Source organism: Jaculus jaculus, chromosome 4, assembly GCF_020740685.1.
Source record: "Jaculus jaculus isolate mJacJac1 chromosome 4, mJacJac1.mat.Y.cur, whole genome shotgun sequence".
Taxonomy (NCBI): domain Eukaryota; kingdom Metazoa; phylum Chordata; class Mammalia; order Rodentia; family Dipodidae; genus Jaculus; species Jaculus jaculus.
In genome coordinates this window covers 48,887,863-48,915,163 of record NC_059105.1, presented here as the reverse complement: position 1 = coordinate 48,915,163, position 27,301 = coordinate 48,887,863, and the positions used below count along the sequence as shown (strand labels likewise).

The following is a 27,301-nucleotide window of genomic DNA, read 5'->3' as shown; positions in this document are numbered from 1 at the left end:
TATTATGTTAATTCACCATCTTATGAGCATTTATATAAACTGGTCTTCCCCCTTCCATGTTTGTATTATAACAATAAAATTGAAATATTTGTGTGTCTATTTGGCCTTTTCTTCAAAAAAATATTTGTAGAATCAATTCCTAATGTAAAATTGCTAGAGTAAAATTGTAACATCAAATTCTGATGGAAGACAGCACTAATTTTACATTCCCACTGAAAGTGAATATAGCTAGAATTCTTATATAACTTGCCAACACAGGGTTTTTGGGTTTTTTTTTGTCAAAATTTCTACTTTTTGCCAATTTATATGACAAAAGTAGTAAATGTTTCTATTTATAGAACTGATACTAGCTTACTGCCTGTGCACATGAGTGTGTGTGGGCGTGTATGTATCATAGCACACATGGGTGGAGGTCTGAGGATAATGCCTGCCACCTTGTTTGAGACAAGGTCCCTCATGTTGTTTTTGCTACTGTGAATGCAGACTATGTGGCCCATGTACTTTAGGAGGTTCCTGAGTCTGCCTCCCTTTGTTTTTTTTTTTTATTGCTTTATTTTATTATTATTTATTTATTTGAGAGAGACAGACAGATAATGGGCATGCCAGGGCCTCCAGCCACTGCAAACGAACCCCAGACGCATGCACCCCCTTGTGCATCTGGCTAACGTGGGTCCTGGGGAATCAAGCCTTGAACCAGGGTCCTTAGGCTTCACAGGCAAGCACTTAACTGCTGAGCCATCTCTCCAGCCCGTCTGCCTCCCTTTGACACAGACACATGGGATTATGAGTGCATGTGCCACCATATCCAGCTTTATGTGACTTCTGAGCATCTGAATTCTGGTTGTCAGACTTGTAAGCAAGCATATTTGATCACTGATCCATCCCCACAACTCAAAAACATAATTTTCTATCCACTGCAAGAAAGTAGAAACTATCACTTATAAGTAGAAAAAGCAGGGTCACCCTAGATTATTCCAAGGTGATGCAGAGAGGGAGGTAGGAGCACTGGGCTGGCTCCAAGTGCCTCTGCTCTGCTAGCTAGAGACTACGAGGAGGAACTTCAGGTCTCCGGTCAGCTCTGGTTAGGGTAACACCTAGGTGATGGGCTTCGATTTCTACTTTCCTGTCAACTGTGAGCTCTGGATCCAGGCACTGTGTGTGATGCTGGAGAAGTGGCCACCTGTGGACCTGAACCTGCCAGCACCTAGGCAAAAGATGAGCCCACAGCTTCAGGGTCTTGGTGCTCAGCTCCAGAACAATAACGATATAGCCACTCACTAGAGTAACCCAAGGCCACATGCTCTCACAGGGAACATTTGTAAAATTACACCAAAGAAAAAAGCAGGTTATAAAGCAATATATAAATACATACATATATACATATACATATACATATACATATACATATACATATACATATACATATACATATATATATATGACTAGCTTTAAAAACTGAAACACTGTAGGTCATATTTTGTATATATGTATATGTGTATGTAATACATATATATGTATACATGTAGTCACTATACATATTTTATGTGTGTGGGTACAAAATTGTGGGAGGATAAAGGCCAAGCTGCTTATTGTAGTGGCCTACAAACATCCAGATCATAGACCATGTTAAATTCTGATGAAAGCCAAGAACTCACCAGAGAAATGTGCACTTCATAATCTACATTCATAGACACACCTGATATGGTGGGGGAGTGTTCACTTGGTGTGGATCTGAATTCCAGTCTAAGGTATGCAGAGTGTTTGAGCCCAGCCTGGGCTTCCTGGAGTGTGCTTGCTTGTGCTGCTGGAGGTGGTTTCTCTCCGTGTTTGGATCTGTGACCTCACTCGCTCTACTCCCTCCCTGCTCCTGTGAGATGTGATGCCTGGCTGTAGGCTCCTGCCATACTTTCCCAGCCATGCTGAAACTTTCTCTTGGAACTATAGGCCAGAAATAAATCATTTCCTTCCATTAGATGCTTCTGGCTTGCTGTTTTGTCTTAGCAATAAAAAAGTAGCTAATACACTGCCTGTCATATAATTTCTGCAATTCTGGGTTCTTTTATACTCTGAACATGTCCTATACTGATAATAGAAAAAACTGGGTGTGTATGTGAATATGCTTGCACACTGGTTAAACTTCTATTTTGAACATCAAAGATAGACCACTGACTATTCTAAGTAAGAACTTGCATTAAAATGCCTACTGAAAATGGTTTCCCTCTAGAGTACCCTATATAACTTTATAAAAAGAAATTAAAGAGCTGGGAAGGTAGTACACACCTGTTATCCCAGTACTTGGGAGGCTGAGGCAGAAAGACCACAAATTTAAGGCCTATTTGGGCTATATAGTGGAAAAAAGGGAGGGGGGAATGAAAAGTTCAAATGATGGTATAGGTAGCCTATGCAACTATATCTTTATTACCTCAACTTTACAGTAAACTGTACCCCTGTCTTCAGGACAAGCGGCCTCTGAGGGTGAGTCGGCATACATGGCTGTCTTTCCACCACAAATGAGCTGTAAAACAGATTAGCGATTCCATCAAGGTTAAGGCAGTAAAAACTAAATCATTTTCCCTAAAGAGGAAATAGTGTTGGAAAATTGTACTGGAAGTACTTGAAATCTGAAAAATAATATGAGATTCTCACAAGTTGGATGAACAAAATGATGTTTGCTAGTTAGTAAAGAAACCCCACAATCTCACCTAAACTCAACAAAGCCAGACTCTGAATTCAATTATGTTTGCAAAACATTTTTAATATGCCAAATTAGTATAACAAACAAACAAACAAACTCTTGCAGTATGAACTCTACTCTCCAACTTGGTGACATTTATCTACTACATATGGTTAGAATACCTACTGTTACAAGGTGCTGTGCTGGGCCTCTGTGGGGGACATACGTGACAAAGGTATGTCCCTGTCTTTCAGAAGTATCCAATGTTAACCAAGACAACAGGACCACATACAGCCATGTCACAAAAGGCAGGATGGGCGAGAAATAAAAAATTAACAGTTCAAGTCTAAAAAGGAGGCAATATCTGCTTAGGGATTCTAGGAAGAATTAGGATTTAGTTTAATTTAATTTAAAACAAATTTTCAAGATGATACAATCTGGATAGCAAGTATACAAAGAAGGCTGTGGAGTAGAGGAAACAGCACCAGGAGAATATTGGAGCAGCCCTACAGTAGAAGCCTAAGAACCAGCAAGAAGTCAAGTTGGCCTTGAAGTGGGGGATATGTAGACAGTAAGTGTGGAGTGGCTGGTGGGCAATGGCAGTGGGACATGAACGTCGTGGTGAGGACTTTACTTGGTTAGCAGGTGCTGGAGAACCAGACCAAAAACCCAGCCCTGAGTCTTAAGGCCTGGGTGGAAAGGCTGAGAAGGGGCAGTAGTTGGGAAGGCTACTACAGAAGAGGTGAGAAAACAAGATTTGAGAGCCTCAAGTAGGATGAGGTCAAAGTATGGGAAGGAGATGACAAATAGACCTGCTAGGTTTTGGCACAGACTGGCTAAGGGACAGAGAAGGGGATGAAAAGTCATTCTATTTTCTAGCCTAGGTGGCCAAAAGAATGAAGTGCTATAGCATGAACAAGGCATTCTGGAAAGCCGACTGCCATTAAAATTTATACAGCCCATGAACCTTTCTAAGCTATTTGAATTGCCATGGAACATTCCTCTGGATAAGACAGGTGTGGTGGCACACACCTGTAATCCCAGCACTTGGGAGGCAGAGGTAGGAGGACCACTGTGAGTTTGAGGACAGCCTGAGACTACAGAGTGAATTCTAGGTCAGCCTGGGCTAAAGCGAGACCGTACCTCGAAATACAAAACAAAACAAAAAAGTTCCTCTGGATTAAACTATAGAAATTGATGTCAGTCTCCCCAAGGTTACCTCTGAATGAGCTGCTGGAAGAGGGTAACGGTGCGATCCCATAGCACCTTTTTGTTTTTTGTGATAGGGTCCTGTTCATGGTCGAATTTCTGTTCCAACTCCTCCAGTTTTTTCAGCTGCTGGCGAACCTGCTGCAGACTCTCTGCAACCATGGTGAACCTGGAAGGGTACAAGAAAGTTACAGCATTCTCTGTCAGCAACGGTGCCAAAGCAGCCTGATTAAAGAGAACCACAGAAATCAAAGAGGAGGGGCTGGAGAGATGGCTTATAGATAAGGCGCTTGCCTGTGAAGCCTAAAGACCCAGGTTTGATTCCCCAGTACTATGTAAGCCAGATGCACAAGGTGGCACATGCATCTGGCGTTAGTTTGTGGTGGTCAGAGGCACCCATTCTCTCTTTCCCTGCCTCTTCTCTCTCTCTCAAATAAATAAATAAATAAATAAAGCATTGAAAAAAATCAAAAAGGAGTTTGGGCAAAACATGAAGCTACTCCACACTCAAGGGAGAAATGGGAAGGTGGAGGCTGTGCTGACACTAAGAGCTTAGTGATTTGAAGGAAAAGACGGTCTGTCCTGAAGAGTTACATCACAGGTCCAAAGCTTATACACAGTCCTGAGACACAGACAAGGAGTGACGGGGGCAGAGCTCCCAGGTATCTGTAACTTCAAGGAGGCAGATATCCAAAGGGAGGAGCAGGAAGGAGCACAGAGAAAGGGGACCACAAGGCAGATGCTTTCACATGATGCAAGAATCAGGTGTTGAGCCACTGAAGGGTTTTCTACCAAGACAGTGACATAAGCAAGCAGTTCCTTGGTAAGGTCTACCAGAGACACTGCACAGGGGTTGGGTGGGGGAAGCTCCCTGGGAGCCACGGGACACCGTGGGAGGCGGGCGTGGGCTGGGAGCGGAGAAAGCCGTATGCTCCACCTGCACCGAAAATGTGAGGCTAATGTGAAGACCGAGACCGCTCTGAGGCTCTTCCCTCCTCAGTCAACTGCCAGCAGTGACCCAGCTTCTGGACCTATAGGATGTCCAAGCAGGACTTTATCCAGAGTTTAAAGGCAGGAGAGCTTCTAGAAACACCTTCCCTACTGGAAAGTGTCTTCTTCGCCTGGTGGTTTGACTCCAGTGCAGAACACCCAGAGGCCCTTTACCGCAGGAGGAGGCAGCATGGCGGCCGGGTGAGCTGCTGAGAGCCCTTCGAAGGAGACACGCACGGAGCACGCAATCCTCACGCGGGCCCTGGGGGAAGAGGCGCCTGTCTCCTGAGGCCACCAGGAGGATGACTCAGGCCACCTGAGTGCTTGGGGGAGGGGTCATTACCCCTCAAGGTGCAAGGGGACAAATGAGGTTCTACCTTGTAAGAAATTTGGTATACATACAGACAATTCACTGAATAAAACCAAATGGCTGTATATTAATTTTGCTTTTAAAAACAATTAGCAGGTCAACTCATGAAAATAACCCTACTGGATCTCTTGCTTGGCAACTGTCCTAGCCCACCATCCTCTTGTTCATTCTGAGATTCCTCCATCCTAAGTTCAGCTTCTCTGCTCCCCCACCCACTAGCAACAACAGCAACATCAAAAAAATTAGGAACTCCACCCCTGCTTAGGAAAAAAGAAAAGCTTGCCTTTGGTCTCTAGTAGGAGCTGGGAGAGTGCCCTGTTCTCCTGCCACCTGTGATCCCACCTATGACTCCAGCCCTCCAGCAGGCCACCCTACACATCCTCACTGCTGCACCTCCACCAAGGCTTATCTCTTGCTGGAAAGAACTCCTTCTCTCCATTTCAATACACACCCGTTCACTCTCAGGCGGGAAGAAACTACTCAGGGAAAAGCCCTCAGAATCAATCCCCTGTGGGCACGCAGGTCCCAGGATGCTGTCTGCCACACAGCCAGCATTTCGCAAGCACCACCTGACTGGATGGATGATAAACTATTATTTCATGGAAGCCTAGAAAATGCCTTAAGGTACTTTACATTTAACAAAACATCAGTACTCAAGTTGCTAAGTGTGCCATGTGACTTGCTACACTGAAATGACACATCTTCACACCAGTAGATGTGGCTGAACACGGCATCATGTGGAACTGCGCTTACCAAGGTTCCCAGGAGGCTGCATTCCATCAAACCCCAACTGAAATGATGACATGAACCCATTCAACCTTCACAGCCCAAAGGTGCTCTTTATCAGTGGCTATGGTCAGCCAGTGGAATGGCTGCCCAACGTTCCACTGCAGGAAAATCTTACCAGCTCTGCAGCTGATCAAGGCAGGCGTTGGGCGGACCCCCAATACATGCACTCTGCTGTCTCCGCTTCCACTCCACAAGCTCATTGTTAATCAGGGTATTCTGGGTAACTTCAGTGGCATTCAACAGCACTGTTATTTTGTGAATAATCTCCTGCAGGGTTAAATAAATTCATCTTCAATCACTGAATTTTTGGAAGATTTTTTTTTGAAGCAAAACAAGTTTCTCTTCATTTTCAAGTGGAGAGCTCTAAGTAAAGTCACAAAAATAATTATTCCTCTGTTCTAAATTTCAAGCCCTTCGTTTATGGTCCATGATAAAAGCCATCTGGAAAGCAACCACAATACCTTTCTCTTATTGTCAAGCATTAAAAACATCTGGCGGAGTTGCAGCTGTTCTTGTTTCTGATCATTCTTGGCTACTCCATTGGCTTCACTTTCTGTGAATTGAGAGACAGCAGATAAACTATAAATATGTAAGAAGATAAACTCAACTCAAGTCAACATTAACCTGAATTTAGGTGAAATGTGACAGGAATGCAAAGTCTGATCACACTGATAACCTCTTCTGATTAACCAAGTGAGTACTAGAGAACACACAGTACCCTGTGTTCCATGGCAGGCTCACTCGGGGGTCACTTTTAGTTGCTCCTATCATTAAAAACAACATAGAGTGAAGCTGCTTTAAAACACAAGCAAATGCCAAGCTGAGCTGCAGGTACCATCCTGAGTCAGTCTGCGGCCAGGCAATCGAATAAAGTGAATAATACATAAGCAGTGGTTATCAAATGGGGCTCCCTTCACTGCCCACCCCCAGGACATGAGATAATGTTTTGATTGTCACTTCTGGAGGTTGGTAGGCACTGCTACTGGCATCTGGTGAGTAGACATTAAGGAATGCTGCTAAGCTATTTACAAGACATGGGACAGCGTCACAACAAAGAATTAACTGGTCCAAACTGTCAACGGTTCTAAGCTTTAAACACCCTCAAGTGGATCATCAAGAAGCCAAAATTAACTCAGAATCATAAAACACTTTGAAAACATACTACCTAGTGTAACTAGAAAAAAATGTAGCCAAAAAATATAGCTAATGGGCATTGTTTCTTACCTCTGTTCTGAGAGGTTTTGCATTTAAAGTCATATTCATCTTGTAAATCTTCTAGGGTCTTGATTTCATGCTCTATGTTCTATAAATAAAGATAAAATCTGTTTCCCAGCTTTGTGAAGGAGGATCAGACTTGCAAAGCTCTACTTGCATACATGAATAATATGTACTGCATTAATAAGAATGAGGTAACATTTTTCAAAAACAGAAATTTTAACAATTCTCAAGCTGCCATCATCTAGCTCAATGCCTAAATTAAGATTTTTGTCAGTTTTGAGACTTCTTCTAAACAAGATTTCAGAATCTCATAGTGAAGGTTATCTTATCAGACCCACGTCAGGTAGGACAAAAAATTGTATGTTCACTCTACAAATAAGCTTCATTTCTCTCAGATTTGGTCACATTGCTATACGTACTTCCTCTGAATTTCCAAGGGCATTTCCAAATCAAGGCCACTTGCTATTTCTATTTAAATGGACAGACTGCAGGATAAAGTTGCTGTGAAAAATCTGGGGTTAGAAAGATGCTTTCTAAAACACCTGAGTCCAGGCCTGGTTCCTGTTAATTGTACCTATGGCCTTCCTGTCCCTCTTGGCTATATGGCCTATTCCACTAATAATCCTTGGGAGAGAATCCTTGGGAGAGGGCAGACCAAAGAGTGTCCAAGTAGTTATTTGTCTCCATAGACTATGTTGGAAGTTTTATCTTAAAATTGCCATGGACACCTGATTCTAATCAGAAATGCACTGGATTTTTCTTTCAGTGAGTTTTACTGTTCATCTTCTAAGTCTTATAATAAAGCAGGTGTTTAGGGAAAAAGGATCGTGTTTATCTCAGGGCTCTGTGTAACTATAGGAATGCACTGATTCGAGGGGTTTGGACATAAAGAGACATTTAGTGCAAAAAAAAAAAAGTCTAGTTCATTGGATAATGGGGGCAAAGTCAACATTTACTGCATGATCTCGAAGGGACAAAAAAGTAAGCTCAATGTTTGTAAGTCACAAAGAGGCCAAAAGATGTCTGGTTGATCACGGGTTTTACCAACTTGTTTACTTCTGGTTTAGACCTTTAGCATAATTTTTCTCAACCACTTAAGACTAGTTACTAGAACTTCACGCAGGACAATGGAACCTTTTTCCCCCTGCAGAAAGGTATATTTTTAAAATGCAGTTATTTGGGCTGGAGAGATGGCTTAGCGGTTAGGCGCTTGCCTGTGAAGCCTAAGGATCCAGGTTCGAGGCTTGATTCCCCAGGACCCATGTTAGCCAGATGCACAAGGGGGCACACGCATCTGGAGTTCCTTTGCAGTGGCTGGAGGCCCTGGCGCGCCCATTCTCCCTCTCTCTCTAGCTGCCTCTTTCTCTCTCTGTCTGTTGCTCTCAAATAAATAAAAAAAATAATAATAAACGAAAAAAATTAAAAAATCATGCAGTTATACAGTTGGGCATTGCACGTCCTTAATCCCAGCACTTGGGAGGCAGAGGTAGGAGGATCAACATGAGTTCTAGGCCACCCTGAGACTACATAGTGAATTCCAGGTCGGTTTGGGCTAGAATGAGACCCTACCTCAAGAAAAAAAATGCGGTTATTCACTCAATACTCACCATAACTTGGTCCTTCACATTTCGGACTTTGCTGTCAAGCTCCTTTTGTTTGTCTAACATCACAGCATTCTGAACATTCCCCGACTGAGCCTTTAATGTGAAATACATGGTTAGCAGCCATCATTTCGTTTGCTCTATTTATTCATTAGTTATACTCCAAAATACAGTCCATATTCTGTGCCCTATATACCTCCCAGATATTTGAAAGCTTCCTATGTGTGTATCAGTATGATTCCAAGGCCCTGGAAAATGCTGGCAAACTACTAACAACAGTGTACAAAAAGTCTATGTATAGTTCATATATAAAATAGTATTTCTATTTTCTTTCTTCAAGGTAGGGTCTCACTCTAGCCCAGGCCAACCTGGATTTCACTCTGTAGTCTCAGGCTGGCCTCTAACTCACAGCAATCCTCCCACCTCTGCCTCCCAATTGCTGGGATTAAAGGTGTGTCCACCAAGCCTACACCTGGTTCCTAAAATAGTATTTCTAAAAGTGTCTATTACTCATATAGTTGAGTGGTACACTTAGTCATTATTTCAGGCTTCTCAAATGCTGTAATTCAATGATTTACGTTAGCCCTCTGTTTATCTTAAAGCCTTGTGATTCAAAGTGTGGTCCCCAGATGAGCAGCATGTCACCACCTTGAGAGCGAGCTGAAAATACAATCTCGGTCCTAAAGCAGATGTGTAAATCAGAGTCCTACTTTAGCTCTATCCTAGGTGATTCAGAGGTAAAAGGAAACTGAAAAGCACTGCCACTAAGGGCTCTACCAACACCCTGCTAGGTTACAAAGTCAACAATGAATGTAAATTCAGACTTGCCCCGGAGTGACCAGGCCTATGAGAGGACTCGGAAGTCGGCACCTGTGATTATCACACCAAGTGGATACTGACTTAGTCACCCAGCATATACTCATTAGTCCTAAGTCAATGTCAGTGGTCTAGACTCAGGTGTTTTCATAAGGATCAAATTCTAGAAAGATACTATTTTTGCTTACAGTTTAACTCCACATAGAAAAGAAATCTATCAATCTTCCTTGCCATGATCTTTACAGAATAGATTCTATGTGGGACTTACTTGATTACTTAGATTTCTCCTCACATTATAAAGTACTGGTCTATTGAAAGACATAAAGACATTTTTTTCCCCTAGTATTTGCATGTCTTCATTTTTTTCTATTTTTAAGCAAGTAACATCTCTTCATGGTGAAAACATTAAATATAACATACCATTCAATATTCTCTAGCTTTCTGAGCTATATAGTAATTACTATATAATTATTCTACTGTGCAATACAAGAGAATTTCTTTTCTTTTCTTTTTTTTGGGGGGGGTTGTTTTTTGAGGTAAGGTCTTGCTCTCTAGCCCAGGCTGACCTGGAATTCACTATGAAGTCTCAAGGTAGCCTCAAACCCACAGAGATCTACCTACTTCTGTCTCATAAGTGCTGGGATTAAAGACTTGCGCCACCACACACAGTTTTAGAATTTCTTATACTTTTATTTAGCTTTGTTCTACTTTTTAAATGTCTTTAATTTTTTTTACTTATTTGGAGAGAGAGACAGACAGAGAAAGAGGATTGGCACATCAGGCCCTCTAACTACTGCAAACCAACTCCAGATGCATGTGCATCTAGCTTACATGGGTTCAACTGAACCTGGGTTCTTAGGCTTCGCAGGCAAGTATGCCTTAACTGCTAATCCATCTCTCTAGCCCTGTTTTGTCTTTTTGAGGCAGGGTTTCACATAGCCCATGCTAGCTAAAATGTCATGTAGCCGAGGATGATATCTGACTCTCTTGCCTTTCATTCCCCAAGCACTGGGATTATAGGAATGTACCATGTGGTGGTTTGATTCAGGTGTCCCCCATAAACTTAGGTGTTCTGAATGCTAGGTTCCCAGCTGATGGATATTTGGGAATTAATGCCTCCTGAAGGGAGTGTATTGTTGGGGGCGGGCTTATGGGCTTTATAGCCAGTTTCCCCATGCCAGTGTTTGGCACACCCTTCTGTTGCTGTGGTCCATCTTATGTTGGCCAGGGGGTGATGTCCACCCTCTGCTCATGCCATCGTTTTCCCCTGCCATCATGGAGCTTCCCCTCGAGCCTGTAAGCCAAAATAAATCTCTTTTTCCCAGAAGCTGCTCTTGGTTGGGTGATTTCTACCAGCAATGTGAACCGGACTGCAATAGTAAAGTGGTGCCGAGGAGTGGGATTGCTGCTGGACACCTGACTATGTGGCTTCGGCCTTTTGGAGCTGATTATCAAGAGGCATGTGGGAGGATTTGAAACCTTGGCCTAAGAGATGCCTTGCAGTGCTGTAAGTACAGCTTGATGGTCTATCCTGGTCAGAGCTGAAAGACCTGAAGGCAGTAACAACTATGGACTGTGAGGTTTGGTTTATGAGGGTGAGAAAGAGCTTTGCCTGGACTGGGCTAGCAGTGTGTGAGAAACTTGCTCTTGTGCCCATGTCCTGAGAAGTTGTGCAGGGTTGCTTAGCGTAGAAATGAACTGGTGTGTGCAGAGGGATATGGCACAGAAAGAAAAATCTTTGGGTGAACTGCTGCCCATTCAGCTGCAACTGAGAGATTACAACCTTTGAGACTGGGCTAGCTGACCTGCGCTGGGGCAACAGAAAGAATGTCAACTCTTTTGAAGGGGCCTGAGTGCTCAAGGAGTGTCCTGTTCTTCAAAGTCTGCTTTAATCCCCCCTGGATTAACAAATTGGCACCCTACCTATTATTTTGGAGTATAAGAAATGCTGGAAAGAGGGTCATTGAGTTTGCAACACGGTCTTGTGTTTTGGAAATGGCCATGGGCAGTGTGAAGCAGGTTTGCTGGTTGCCTGCATAGAGACCCCATGGGGCCATGAGGATGAACCGTGGCTTGCAGTGGAGACCCAGCGGAGATGCCGGGACCATGAGATGGCTGCCGAGGAGCTGCCGGCCCCGGTGAAGTTTCCCAGGACTGTGAGTAGCCTAGCTGGAGGGGCGGAATTGGAATGCCAGAGACTTGTTGCTAGTTAGAATTATCGGACTTGAAGATTTGTCACTGGTTTGAGTTGCTGGACTTGAAGCTACAGAGTTTGATGTTTGCCCTGGTTGTTTTAAATCTTGTATTGGTTGAATGTTTCTTTGCTATGCCCAATGCCATCTATTGCACTGTGAATATTTATTCTGTGCCATTATGGGTTTTTTGAGGTTATATTTTGGTATTATGGCTCAGTTAAAAGATCTTGAACTATGGGGATGTATGAACATCATTGGAATTGATAAAAACTATGGGGACTTTTAAAGTCAGACTGAATGCATTGTATTTTACATCATGTATGGATATCGGTTTATGGGGGCCAGGGGCGGAATGTGGTGGTTTGATTCAGGTGTCCCCCATAAACTTAGGTGTTCTGAATGCTAGGTTCCCAGCTGATGGATATTTGGGAATTAATGCCTCCTGAAGGGAGTGTATTGTTGGGGGCGGGCTTATGGGCTTTATAGCCAGTTTCCCCATGCCAGTGTTTGGCACACCCTCCTGTTGCTGTGGTCCACCTTACGTTGGCCAGGGGGTGATGTCCACCCTCTGCTCATGCCATCGTTTTTCCCTGCCATCATGGAGCTTCCCCTTGAGCCTGTAAGCCAAAATAAATCTCTTTTTCCCAGAAGCTGCTCTTGGTTGGGTGATTTCTACCAGCAATGCGAACCGGACTGCAACATACCACCATACCCCACTTGAAGTTTATTCTTGAAGTTTATTAAATTTAATGTGAAGTTTAAGTCCAATTAACTTTGTTTTCAACTGGCTATAAATTTACCTTAACTATATTTAGTGGAAAGTCTACATTTCTCCCAATGCTTTGAGCTCCCATCTTTTTGTTTTTGAAAGGATAAATTTATTTATTTATTTGAGAGAGAAAGAAAGGGCATACAGAGGGAGAACAGGCATGCCAAGGCCTACAGCCACTGCAAACAAACTCCAGAAGCATGTGTTACCTTGTATATCTGGCTTACATGGGTACTGGGGAATTGAACCTGGGTCCTTAGGCTTCACAAGCATGTGCCTTAACTGCTAAGTCATCTCTCCAGCCCAGAGCTTCTATCTTTATAATATAAATTTCTATATATTTCTGGGCTTAGTTCTAGATGTTTTCCATTCACATTTGTCTGTTTCTGTTTGAACCTCCAAACCATACTCAATTACAGAAGATGTATAGTATGTTAATAAAACTAGTCCCATTTCAATACCTTGTTTTTTACAGGCATTCCTTGCTTATTATGTTGATTTTTTTTTGATTTTTATTTTTGTTTATTTTTATGTATTTATTTGATAGCGACAGACAGAGAGAGAAAGAGGCAGAGAGAGAGAATGGGCATGCCAGGGCTTCCAGCCACTGCAAACGAACTCCAGATGCATGCACCTCCTTGGCATCTGGCTAACGTGGGTTCTGGGGAATGGAGCCTCGAACTGGGGTCCTTAGGCATCACAGGCAAGCGCTTGACCGCTAAGCCATCTCTCCAGCCCTATTACGTTGATTTTTATATTAATTTCAGAACCAATCCACATAGCTTTAGGAAACAACTTGTTGCTATTTCTACTGGGGTAATAGCAAAATTGTAAGTTAACAGTGAAAGCTTACATTTTATGATGTTGTTTTAAATTCTTAAGTTTGTTTTTTTGTTTACTTGTTTGTTTTGTATGAGATAAAGTCTCATGTGGCCCAAGCTGACCTTAAACTTGCTTTGTAACTGAGACTGGCCTTGAACTCCTGATCTTCCTGACTCTGCCTTCCAAGTGCTGTGAGTATGGACACATGCCACTTGATCCAGTTAATTCTTATGTTTTTAATGGTTTCTTGTCTTTGCTTTGGCCAAATCTGGTCTACAACTTTGTTTTTTGTTTCATCTTTAGCAAAATCAAGAATTTTCTTTTCAAAGAAATCTACCTTTAATTTTCCATACTCTAGAACAGAAGAAATTTAAAGCGTTTGAACTCTTATCAGCTGTAAAAATACATATCAGAACTACACAAAAATGACTGTCATCCTAAGTCCTTGAGGCCACATGCCATAAAATGGTAAAAGGGACTTCTGTGGCCATTCAAAATGATTTACTTACTTGTGCCACTCCATAGGGTTTCCTGCCTATACAAGGAAAACTTTGCTATTATCTACTCTAAACCAGCTGGCTATGGATGCTGTGTTCTATGGACTGTTACAGAGGGAAAATATACCCTACAGAACAGACAGCTAGAGGATCCTGACTTCCTGGTCCTCTCCCAAGCCATCAAAGGTTGGTTTAGTGACCTGGGAGATATTTATTAATGTAAGAATACAACTGCATTACCTTCTTGCTGCTATAATGTAGATGCTGCTTAATGGAAAAACCCTGGTGTGATGGTTGGATGGGAAGGGACCCCATAGCCTCATGTGTCAGTGGTTAAGCCTCAGACTTGATCCACAGCTGCTAGAACCTTGGAGGTAGGTCTTGGAACTTTATACTTCAGGCTCTCTTCCACTTTTATTTAGCTCATTCTTTATACTGCCTCGCAGCTGATGTGATGCCTGGATGTCTGCTTTGCCATACTTTTCCTGCCATGTTGACACTTTCCCTCAAAACTCTAAGCTAAAACAATCAGTTTCCTCCTATTGCTTCCGGTTGGGTGTTTTGTAACAACAGTGAGGAAGTAACCATAACACACTTGGTGATGGTGACAGAGCCTGAGAAACGTGCTTGAGCATCCATGTGTTTAGAACGCTTCAGGATGCTCTTACTCTCTGCACTCTCCTCCCTCAACATCATCTCCTATGAAGCAGCTGCTTTTCTGGGACCACATCAGCATGTACAATTTCATCAAGACCATTGCACTTTTGATACTGACACTACCAAGGTATTCACCTTTCTAACCTTCTGAAAACCCAGAAACACTAAAACCACAGAAACATCAAAGGAGAACTTTGGGAGAAACTCTAGCTATCACCTCGTCATATTACATACCTGTATCTCTGAAGAGCCTGTATGGAAGGTTTAATTGGAAATCAGTCAGTCCCAGAAGGAATCCCTTCTGTTCATGAAGGCAATTCTCTTCAACTCAACAGGATAGCTATCTAATAAGGGATGTCACAACCTGCCATGGCTGTCACAAGTCCCAAGCAGAATGCTTTCACATCCTGTCTCACAAGTGAGGAAATCAAAGAGTAACTGCTCTGATGCATGGGTTTAGAGGCAAAGAATTTTAGATTTAAATCCCAAACATATTCCCCATTAGCTCTGTGGTCTTCAGTAAAGTGTTGGTTTCTAAAAATATAAAATGGGGGATAATAATAGATACCTACAATTATAAGTTTTGGAAGCTTTCAGTCAAATAAAATGTTGTTAAGGTTCTTATCACAGGGTCTAAACTAGGATAAGCATTCAGTATGTAAGAATTATATTATCACTTAAAAATTACAAGGATAAACGAGCCACGAAAAGTCTATAATCTATTTCATACCTTCCCTCGAACCTGAAAGAAGTGATCTGCATCATTTCTGTATTTTAAAGGCCTAAATTTTCTCAATATATATAAAGTTTGCTTTCTACACACACCCATGCACAAATGTACATGCAAGCATGCATGCACACACATAAAAAAAAATAAAGCAAAAAGTTTAGTGTCCTATAAGGCAGCAGTCAAAGCATTTTACTTCTAGAGAATATGGATAAAATAACATGTACTTTGAAACAATCTTCCACTGAAAAACAGTGGGAACCAATACTTTCCTATCTCAACATGTCTACAGAATTCTCTACCTTTTAAGTGCTCTGAACAAATGTTCTTAGACACTCTTGTTCCATCTATATTCTCCTCATTCCTCAGTCCTAAAAATCAATTATTTCTAAACACAAATTATACATGTTCTTCCATGCATATAAACTTCGGGATAAAGAGAAAATACACTGACACATATTAACTTCAGCAAGAGGAAAAGATGGCAAAGACATGTTTCTGGCTTGTCAGCCAGTGCTAGACCATGGAAAGAGGGTACTTTTTTTTTTTTTTTTTTAATCTCCTGTTGTCCCTGACCTTCCCAAATACCAAATTCCCTCATACTTCAAGAGGCCCTCCCAAAGAGTTCAGTCCCTCAGGTGAATTCTGAGAGGCTTCAAATTGACCTCTCCCAGATTATGGGAGCTCAACAGTGCACGCAAACTCAAGACACACACTGCATAAGATTGGTGTGGTAGAGCTCATTCGCTTTGCCTGAAATATGCACTCTAAGCTGAAGGGCCAAAAGTGACGTGAGGCATGCCTGTGTGCAAAGGCGAATGGTAGGCTCTGCTCTTGGCTGCCTATCACCTACTGAAACACAGAGGAGGTCCACTGCATACTGCTGTTGGAATGAGGTATCACCTAAATCGAAATTTCCTCTGTGAGGTGGTTTGATTGCAAATACCCCCATAGTCTCAGCTAATTTTTTTTAAACGTTTTTTAAAAAATTATTTATTTATTTATTTGAGAGCGACAGACACAGAGAGGAAGACAGATGGAGGGAGAGAGAGAGAATGGGCACGCCAGGGCTTCCAGCCTCTGCAAACGAACTCCAGACACGTGCGCCCCCTTGTGCATCTGGCTAACGTGGGACCTGGGGAACCGAGCCTCGAACCGGGGTCCTTAGGTTTCACAGGCAAGCACTTAACCACTAAGCCATCTCTCCAGCCCTCAGCTATTTTTTTAATTAACATTAAGCTTCCTATTTGGTCTCCAGCAGTACAGCCCTGCTAGAGAAGGTGTGTCAGGGCAGGGGGCGGGCAGACCTTGAACGCAGTTCTAGGTGTGTACAGAGCCAGCTTGAGGTCTGGTTTTTATTCTGTCTCTCTGCTATGGATATATGATGAAGTGAGCCAGGTTCTCCAGCCATGGTGAAGCTTTCCCTGGAATCTGTAAGTCTGAAATCAACCCTTCCCTCCCATAAGCTGCTTCTGGTCGGGTGTGTGTCCAGCAATGAGAAGGTAACTACAACACTCCACAAACCTCTCACAGGCATGGCAGGTTAGAAACAGGCATTCTTCTCTAAAAGGAGCCAAAGCAGCCAGCTTTAGCCACAGTACTGAAGTGCAGCTTTGGTCTTTAGGGTAAGCACCAATCTAACCATCTAGCTTGAAGTCAGAACAAGCAATCTGCACACGGTGAGTACAGCACCGTGCTTTCAGTGCCACAGGGAGACAGTAACTTGGGGATAGGACAAAGGTCTTTACCAGCACAACTTCCATCCATTTTCCTTGCCCACCATGACACAGTTCACTTTGATATCTGTGTTTCCTCTGTATTCTCCCTCTACACTGTAGTAGCATGGTCAGAACAACTTGTACCACAATGGTTTTATAACTGCCTGGCCACTATATTGTTCTCACCAAGGCACTGCTCAAGAAAGGAATAATTAATGCCATTACAAAACAAAAACAAAAATAACCCCTGCTAAACCTTGGTTGCCAGAAAAGCCTGAAAAATGATTAGTAAACCATGATCAAAAACCTTAGTACCAGTACAACTCTGAATCACTTACTGTTTGGATGTCCTGAATATTTAATAGGTATCTCAATCTTCTCTCTCCCAATCTGTTTGTCCTGCAAAAAGCCTATTTCTTCCCATTTCCCTTTCTTCTCAGCTCAGCAGATAGCATTGCCAATCTTCAAATTACTTAAGTCACAATTACTATTACTGAGCCATTCTGGAATTTTCATTCTCTCACTTCTACCAACAGATGATCCTTCACTAAGCCTAAACCTAGCTTGAGTCTGTGTACTCCTTACCACCCTTTTTCTGCTTCCTCAAGTTATGAAATCAGAGCTCTGAGTCTTAGTAATATTTGTGAAATGAGTGAATTTTTATTATAATTGCTAGTATTCAATTAGAAAAGGTACCTGATTAAATCTCTGTGCATTTTCCAAAATCTTCCTTTCCTCCTTCAGGCAATTATAGATGATCATAGACATTTGTATTGGGTCTTCTTGAAAACTATCCTAGATAGAGGTGGTTAAAATAGAAATAAAGTTCAGAATGTTCACAGCAAAGATTCATAAACCGTGAGGTGCAGTCCCATATGGGCTGATGTAACAGAATGAGGGAGTTACGAAAAATCTAGCAACAGTGAAGTGCTTCTTAATGCCCAACAACCAAAAACCAAATAAGTAATGAATATGAGGTTGTTGCTGGCACTGTTTGCCCATGTTGCCCCAGATAACTTCACCACAGCCTTGGTTCTGAAAATGGACACTTTGCATTATACATGCCATCATACTACTCAATGCCAGCCCTGACAGCCCAGCCAAACCTTGGCTCAAATTCTCGACAACTGTATGTCATGAATGGCAGTGTTTTACTGTATATACCAAGGTTTCTACATATCCTAGTTTTATGCATGTGTGTCCACAGTGCACATGGGTGTAGGCCAAAGGGCAACAGTGTATTGTTCCTCAGGGACATTAATCTATCTTTTCTCAAACAGTACCTTTTTTTTTTAAATTTGTTAACTTTTATTTATTTATTTGAGAGTGACAGAGAGAGAGAGAAGGAGGGAGAGAGAGAGAGGGAGAATGGGCACGCCAGGGCTTCCAGCCACTGCAAACAAACTCCAGACGCAGTGCCCCCTTGTGCATCTGGCTAATGTGGGTCCTGGGGAATTGAGCCTCAAACCGGGGTCCTTAGGCTTCACAGGCAAGCGCTTAACCGCTAAGCCATCTCTCCAGCCTGCAAACAGGATCTTTCATTGGCCTAGATCTTGCCAATCATGCTAGACTGATTGGCCAGAGAGCCCTAGGGATCCTCCTCTGACATCTCACCCAGCAGTTTACAGGGACTGAACTCCAACACTCATGCTTGCCAGGCAAGCACTGCACTGTCTGGGCTATCTTCCCAGCCTCGAAGCCTTCTTGTCTCATAGAAACAGAATAGTTTAATTGTGGAAAACAAAGACTTTTGATATTTCCTTGCCATGACTCTTCAGCTTGTATCAAATTAGTGTACCTTTGAATTGCATTATGTTAGCCAAATAAGCACATCCATCTTATTAGTACACAAACTTACTTTCACCTTTAATAAATGGTAAAATTATATGTATATCAAGAGTTGTTTAAAATAAATTTCTTTATGACTTATCTGTACATGTTTGGTGATATACCCCTTTATTATATCTACATCCCTAGCGCAAAGTAAATATTTCTCAGTTGAAAAGGAACATCAGGGCAGAAGAGATGGCTCAACAGTTAATACTCTTGCCTGTGAAGCCTAAGAACTCATATTCAAATCTCCAGGTCCCATGTAAACCAGAGAGATGCACAGTGATGCAAGTGCACAATGTTGCACATGTGCACAACATGGCACATGAACCTGGAGTTTGTTTGCAGTGGCCAAAGGCCTTGCATGCCCATTTTTTTCTCTCCCCCTCTCAAATAGAAAAAATTTAAAAAGGAACATAAGCAGAAAAAAAAAACTTAGGAAACTCTGGTACACATCATGTCTTGTAAATATATATAAATTTGATTATATTCTTTTGGGAAAGCTCATTTTTAATCTATTAACTTTGGAATAAGCTACTTTTACAGCAATCAAAATGTTCTTTTTGTAAACTAGGACAAATTTGGTTTAAATTACCACAGTTGAACAACTTAATTTAAAACCAAAATATTTCCACATGTAGTTTATATGGTTATTTATTGATTTATTTTGCAGTGTTAAATACAAAACCCAGGGCCTTGAGCATGTTAAGCATGCAAGCCTACCACTGAACCACACTAACAGATCTTCACAAATGCTTTAGTATCTTCTTCTTCTTCTTTCTGTTTGTTTTTCAAGGTAGGGTCTCACTCTCGCCCAGGCTGACCTGGAATTCACTATGTAGTCCTCAGGGTGGCTTCAAACTCATGATGATTCTCTTATCTCTGCCTCCCAAATGCTGGAATTAGAGGCACCACCATGCCAGGCTCTTTCTGCATTTCTTTCTTTATTTTTATTTTTTTGTTTGTTTGTTTGTTTTAGGTAGGGTCTCGCTCTAGCCCAGGCTGAGCTAGAATTCACTATGTAGTCTTAGGCCGGCCTCAAGCTCACAGTGATCCTCCTACCTCAGCCTCCTCAGTGCTGAAATTAAAGGCATGTGCTACCATGCCCCCTCTCTTTCTGTATTTCTTAAAACCAATTATCATATAGTAGGATCTTACATAAAAATATTATAAGAACTATTCATGATAGTCCTCAATTAATGTGTGTTGAGCTATACTTTGAATGAGACTGAAGATATTAATCTCAAATTTTTCTGTTTTCACTCTCACAGCTATTTTGCAAAATTCTGGGTGAGTTGCCTTGTAACACTTTATAACCCAGTAAATTCTAAATGGTAGCAAGTTTGTAGAAAAAATTTACCTGATTTCTGCACTCATTGTTATAAAGCCATAGGTAGATTCACAAAGAAAAAAAAATTAAGTTTTCAACTACCTAAGGTAAAATATTTGGTTGTTCTGCATGAAACCATTTGTTTCTATTAAACCTGAATTGTTCTGCTAATACAGACTAAATGTGGACATGAGTGTGAGGGCCTGCTGGGAATATACGTGAAAAGATCCTGTAATCTGTGGTGGACCTGGCTCATGCTTCAGCTCGAGTCTAGTCCAAGTCACCCCTTACCACCGGGCCTGACGAAGTCAAACTTCTCCAGAGTTATTTCTTATCGGGACAGCAAGGACTTACGACCTACCTAACCACTAACACACCTTGGAGCTAAGAGTCTTACCACATCTCACTGCTCTTATAAGGAAGCCCCTTTTATTTGGTTAAAATAATCAGCAATTTTTAGTAAAACAAGGCTACAGGATCACACTTTTCCTAGAATGACTAAGACCTATCAAAATGGTATTTTCTTTCATTTATGCCATAAGAAGAGAATACTTCAATCTCTGTAATTTCTTTAAATGTTGATAAGTTTGTGCGCGGGAATATTTGCTGAAAGAAGAAAACTGTTGCAGGTAACCGAGACAGCACTTCGACTGAAGCAGAGTGGGTCATACCTGAAGATTGCGCTTGCTTTTCCTTATGTTGTGCTGCAACAAAAAATTATTCTCCAGAGAAAAGCGGCTGTACTGATCATCCAGCTGGGATAGGAGGTCATGGAAGCGGATGGTGGCAAATGAGACATCAGTGGCAGCATGCTCCCTAGAAGGTTGAAATATTACATGCCTCACTCCAGATGCTACTTAAGTCAGACAAAAGAAACATTGCTTTCCTTACTGAAATTATTTAAAAAAAGAGTTTCAATTATTTTCAGGTTCTATTTTCTTCTTTTCTACCTTCTATTGTTGGTATTAGCAGTTTGTACAAGTGTGTCTCTTATATGCAACTGGCACAAAAATTACAGAAGGCTTAACAAAATGTATAGAAAACTATATAATAAAAAGGTGGGCTAGGGAGAGAGCTCAGTGGTTAAGGTGCTTTCTTGAAAAGCCTAATGACCCAGGTAACCTGGGTTCGATTCCCCAGTACCAATGTAAAGCCAGATGCACAAGCAGTTTGTATGCAGTGGCTGGAGGCCCTGGTACACCCATTCTCTCTGTCTCTCTTCTATCTCTCTCTTCTTGCAAACAAATAAATAAATAAGTAAACAAACAAACAAACAGATAAATACTATAAAGGGGACCCTCACATTTTATGTCAAATGCTTTTGGAATGGTTGAAATTTTTCCGACCATGGGCTGGAGAGATGGCTTAGTGGTTAAGTGCTTGCCTGTGAAGCCTTAAGACCCTGGTTCAAGGCTCTATTCCCCAGGACACACATTAGCCAGATGCACAAGGGGGCACACACATCTGGAGTTCATTTGCAGTGGCTGAAGGCCCTGGTGTGCCCATTCTCTCTCCCTCTCCCTATCTGCCTCTTTCTCTCTCGGTCACTCTCAAATATATAAACAAAAATAACAAAAAAATTTAAAAATCTTTTGCAACCAGCCTACACTAAATTATAAATGGAATACAATGCACTTAATGATTATTATTATTTTTTTTGGCCATTGGTGAGATTCATTTTCTGTAAATATGGCTCTAAGTTACATCATCAACAAATATATATTTTTTAATTTATTAGAGACAGAGAGGGAAGGAGGGAGAGAGAGAGAGTGAGAATGGGCACACCAGGGCCTCCAGCCACCGCAAACGGTCTCCAGACACATGCACCACCATGTGTACCTGGCTTACGTGGTACCTGGGTCCTTAGGCTTCACAGGCATGTGCCTTAACCACTAAGCCATCTCTCCAGCCCAACAAATATTTTTATTAAAGGACAAACTTCTTTCCCTAGCCAGTAAGTTTTGCTTACCAGTCTTGCTTTTCTAGCCACTGAGCCAGGTACTGTCTGATTTCCATGGGAAAACTATCATCATAAAGCTGGTGAACCTGCTCCAGGAATTTGGAGTCCAGCTGCTGAAGCTCATACCACTGAGACATCCTACAGGAAGGAGAAAAAAGTATGCATCATTAATGGACACGTACAGGTCACAGCAAGTCTGTTTTTATTTATTTATTTATTTATTTATTTATTTATTTATTTATTTATTTATGAGCAGCAGACAGAGAACGAGGCAGAGAGAGAGAGAGAGAGAGAGAGAATGGGCGTGCCAGGGCTACCAGCCACTGCAAACGAACTCCAGACACGTGCACCCCCTTGTGCATCTGGCTAACGTGGGACCTGGGGAACCGAGCCTCGAACCGGGGTCCTTAGGCTTCACAGGCAAGCGCTTAACCGCTAAGCCATCTCTCCAGCCCGCAAGTCTGTTTATTGCTTAATCAAGACATAATTGTCAGGCTGGAGGGATGGCTTAGCAGTTAAGGCGCTTGCCTGCAAAGCTAAAGGAACCAGGTTTGATTCCCCAGGACCCATGTAAGTCAGATGAAAAAGGTGGCACATGCATGTGAAGTTCGTTTTCAGTGGCTGGAGGGCCTGGTGTGCCCATTCTCAATCTCTCTCAAATAAATAAATAAAAAATATTTTTAAAAAGACATAGCTGTCTCTGAAATACATTACTTAAATACTGCCTATAAGGCAGGCATGGTGGTGCCCGCCTTCACTCCCAGTACTCAGGAGGCAGAGGTAGGAGAATCACCATGAGTTCGAGGCCACTCTGAGACTACATTGTTAATTTCAGGTCAGCCTGGACCAGAGTGAGACTCTACCACAAACAAAACAAGTCTAGAACCAAAACCAGCCTTTTATGAGTTTTGAGAGCAATGTTTTTTCTTCTGCAGGAGACACATCTTTAAGTCTTAGCTGCCATGTTAGCAATCTATTCTGACCACCTTATTTAAGTAGTAACTACCTCTTCCCTGGAGAACATTATAACCCTCCGCTGATATGTTCTGCTCCATGACCCGTGACTTACAACATTTTTTTTTTTACTTTATTTGTCTTAATCTAAGGAAAGGAAGGACTTAGGAGGGAGGATTTTGCTCATTGTTATATCATAAGAACAATATTAGGAACAAACTAGGTATATAATACATATGACTTTAATACGAATCTATACTTTTATCATATAAATAAATGAAAAACATTAGAATAAAGACAAAGCACAAGTACACTCTAAAAAACTGTTCTACAAATAATGGTACATCTGTAAACTGATATTTTATATTTTAGGATTCATAGGCTTGATTCATATGGTTAATTCATTTTTTTAATGCCATTTAAAAGAAATACATTTTCTTTTATGCCTACTGAAAACAATAAATCTGGCATAAGGAAGTCTTAAATCTCAGTAATGATTTTTAAGGATTACACACCTATAATCCCAGTACTTTGAAGGCTGAGGCAGGAGGTTCATGAATTCAAGGCCAGACTGAGCTATATACTGAATTCAAGGCCAGCTTGGGTTACACAGTGAGTTACCATCTCACGAAAGGCAAGGGCTGGACAGAGGACTGAGGAGATGGCATAACAGTTAAAGGTGCTTGCTTGCATTGCAGGCCAGCTCAGGTTCAATTCCCAAGCCACCCATGTAAGCTGGATGCAGAAAGTGGTGCATCTGGCATTCATTTGCGAGGCAAGAGGCCCTGGAATTCATTCACCCACATTTAGATAAAACAACATTAAAAAATAAAAATAAAACAGGAGAACAATTCAAACACGGTTAAATATAAATTTGAAAGAATAAGGTAATACTTTCAGATAGATATTATTTAGCCAACTCTAAAGATTAAAAATTACAACAAATCCTAATTTTTTTTTAAATATTTATTTATTTATTTGAGAGAGACCGACACAGAGAGAAAGACAGATAGAGGGAGAGAGAGAGAATGGCGCGCCAGGGCTTCCAGCTTCTGCAAACGAACTCCAGACGCGTGCGCCCCCTTGTGCATCTGGCTAACGTGGGACCTGGGGAACCGAGCCTCGAACCGGGGTCCGTAGGCTTCACAGGCAAGCGCTTAACCGCTAAGCCATCTCTCCAGCCCAACAAATCCTAATTTATTTTAAAATTTGTCAGGAAAATAGAGACGTTTCAGTGAGCATCACATCACTTGGGATTTATTTACATCAGCACACACTGGCATCAACATATGGCTGGCGACATTCAGAGTGGTACAAATGAATCTTACCCTGCCAGACCTCTGAGAAGGAGGTCCGCATTTTCAAGCAGAATATGGATGTGTGTGGATGTGTACATTTTGTAAAACACATATGGACAGGTATCAAACCATGTTGGCTCCACTAACATCCTTCCAGAGGTGAGTGAGAAATGTTTATATTACAAAGCTAGTTACCATCAAAAACAACAGTAAAAAATGGGTCCAAGCACACCCCTGTGTCATACCTGTGTAGCAATGTGATTTTTCACTTCTATTTTATCTACACAGAAGGCTCCAAATCACTGGGTCTCTTTCCCTGCTAGTGATGTGCTTAAAGCATATGGGGCAGAGTTAACCAGTGGGATCTATGACACCTCTTAGTAGTCAGGCACTCAGGAAACTTACTCCCTGAGAGGCAGGTGGCTGTTACGACAGCATGTGGTACGACAGACACAGAACCTGCCACCAAGTAGGAAAATCAATAGATTCAAGTCAACAAATCCATTATCAATCTCACCTCTCAGTCACTTGACTCAAACCCCAAATTTAGGGTTGATGTCTTCCTGTCCAGACTTAAGACTAGCTGTCCCCCTGCCTCAACCATCCATCCATCCTCACAACCCAGCCTCTGCTGCAGAGACTGGAGGCCATTATTCTGCTGTGCACAGTGCTAGTTTGTCCTCCTAGAATGACTGTCACCCACCTCATTTCCACCCATCAGCAAAGCAACTCAAGAACCAAACTGTTTATTGCTTTTCAACTGAGCATCTCCCTCCACCTGCTGCTCACTTTTGCAAACAGCTATTCCACAAGTTTCTACCTATTTAAACCCTACCAGCAAAGTTCCCATAAAAATGAGCCTGTTGCTGCAAAGCTGTCTGAGACTTCCCACCAATCATCTTTCTTTGATCTGTGCCTCATGCATTCTGTATTCCTATAAGAACATTAGCTCTAGTCCTCCCTGTAAAGTTCTATGATGCCTCCCGTGCACTGTATAAGCTCCAAGGAGATTTTCTTTTCAACATTCCTCAAACCCCAAACAATGCCCTGCACATGGCTAAAATCATAAGTTACTGAGCACGTGACAGTTTGCTTCTATTGAAACCTGGTATATTCCAGATGGAATTGGAAAGCAAAAGCCAAACCCTATGATGATCCCACAAGTTTGGGTCCATCATGCTCATTAAGCATTGGTGCACAGAGGATTGTATTAGGGGGCTCGAGTCTTACTTGTGCCTGATAAAAGCAACAAACATCGAAAGCACTGTGGGCCACACATACATACACCTACCCCAAAACTCTTCGGTCGTGTTCCGAAATTATTTTTAAAGAGAAAATCACGGGTGGAGAAATGGCTAAGCGGTTAAGGGGCATGCCTGCCAAGCCTAAGGACCCTGGTTTGATTCTCCAGGTCTCTCATAAGCCAGATGCACATGGTGGCACATGCATCTGGAGTTTGTTTGCAGTGGCTAGAGGCCCTGGCGTGCCCATTCTCATTTTCTCTCTCCCTCTCTCTGTCTCTAATCAATTAATAAATAAATAAAAAATTTTAAAAGAGTAAATCACAATATTTGTGGTTTGGGAGGAACTAATACCACTTTCAAGTCCCAGGAAAACCGTCAAGTCCTCATCTTTAAGTACAGACACATAATTAAGATTTTAACTTAAATTCATTCAGTTTCAGGAACATTTACTGACCTGCCTCCAGGTGCCCCAAGAAGGGGATGCGATGCAAACAGCTGCTATATATAGTAGGACAGGTGCCAAGGCTGCTGGCGTTGCGTGCACTGGGTGCCAGCGTCTGTACCTGGCCAGCTATGGAGTGGGGGAAGATGGCACAGGGCGAATGAAACTTCTGTGAAAAGAAGAATACGTTAGGGTGGCGGAAAGGGGCGCGAAGCGAGGTAAGGGAGTGAATGAGTATACTGGGGAAGGTCTTCGGTGCAGAGGCTGCATTGCGCAAGTCATCTCGTGGCTGTCACAGAACGACCGGCCTGAGCAGCAGGCAGTGCCATCCACGAGAGCAACTGTCCCTGCTTGCACTAGCGCATCTCGGGACCCGTCAGCAATCGAGGATGTCAAAGCCACCAGACAGCAGGGCGTCCGGCGGCAGGGCCCGGGTCGCGGGGGTCCCAGCCCTCCATCCTCACCCTCGCGCTCACTCTCGCATGCACTCACCTCCCGCACGCACGTACGGCCGGGCTGGGCGCCGCGGGGCAGCCTGTCCTGGGCTCGCGGACTTGCCTCGGCTGGTCCGGGGTGGGCAGAGGGGCGCGGTCCCGGGGTGCTGCCTGCCGGGCTCTTCCCCAGACTTCGCGCTGGAAAACGAAAGTACCCAGCCGGAGAAAAGGCCCCGCGGAGCGCCCCGCCTCCTCGGACATCCACCAATCAGCGGCCTCCATATGCGCTCAGCCAATCGGACACGGCTGTTCCGCTGCCCGCCGCCTCCCTCCGCGGGCTCTGCGAGGCTTGGCTAATAGCCCCAAACGCCGTAGCCCGGAGCCGCGCTCCCGCGCGAGACCCGTGGGCTGCTGTTGTGCGTTGCAACCCGCTGGCTGCCGGCTCAGTTTACATATTTGGGGGACGTAAAAGGAAGTTCTGTGTTTGCAGAAGTCAGACTTGGCGATCCCTGCACTAATTAGCCCCCCTCGCCTCTGGGAACTTAAGCAGATGACAGAATGGGGACATGTCGTTTTAGAAACTGACTTTAGCAGTTGACCGTCGAGTTTCTAAACTCAGGGTTTCGTCTTCATTCGCGAACCACTAAATGAAAGGTCCGGGTCCGGACTTAGATCTGGTCTTCACCTCCTCTCCTCCCTTCGTGAGAGCGCTTCCTGAAGGTGCGTCCTGCCCACCCCCGTCGTCCAAGCTCCAGAA

General features: G+C 42.7%; 1 protein-coding gene across 1 annotated transcript in view; it reads right to left on the bottom strand.

Annotated features, from left to right (window-relative positions):
• Stat1 (signal transducer and activator of transcription 1) overlaps positions 1-26,748 on the bottom strand; it is a 49,711-nt gene extending 22,963 nt beyond the window's left edge. The window contains exons 1-11 of the mRNA XM_004660247.2: positions 26,603-26,748; positions 26,123-26,279; positions 22,182-22,310; positions 20,884-21,028; positions 17,749-17,847; positions 8,858-8,947; positions 7,257-7,335; positions 6,494-6,585; positions 6,148-6,299; positions 3,894-4,052; positions 2,423-2,515 (exon numbers count right to left, since the gene is read on the bottom strand). Of these exons, the coding sequence (XP_004660304.1) occupies positions 2,423-2,515; positions 3,894-4,052; positions 6,148-6,299; positions 6,494-6,585; positions 7,257-7,335; positions 8,858-8,947; positions 17,749-17,847; positions 20,884-21,028; positions 22,182-22,309 (1,037 nt within the window). The 5' untranslated portion in view covers position 22,310; positions 26,123-26,279; positions 26,603-26,748. The remainder of the gene's footprint in view (positions 1-2,422; positions 2,516-3,893; positions 4,053-6,147; positions 6,300-6,493; positions 6,586-7,256; positions 7,336-8,857; positions 8,948-17,748; positions 17,848-20,883; positions 21,029-22,181; positions 22,311-26,122; positions 26,280-26,602) is intronic.
• Between the last annotated feature and the right edge of the window lie 553 nt (positions 26,749-27,301).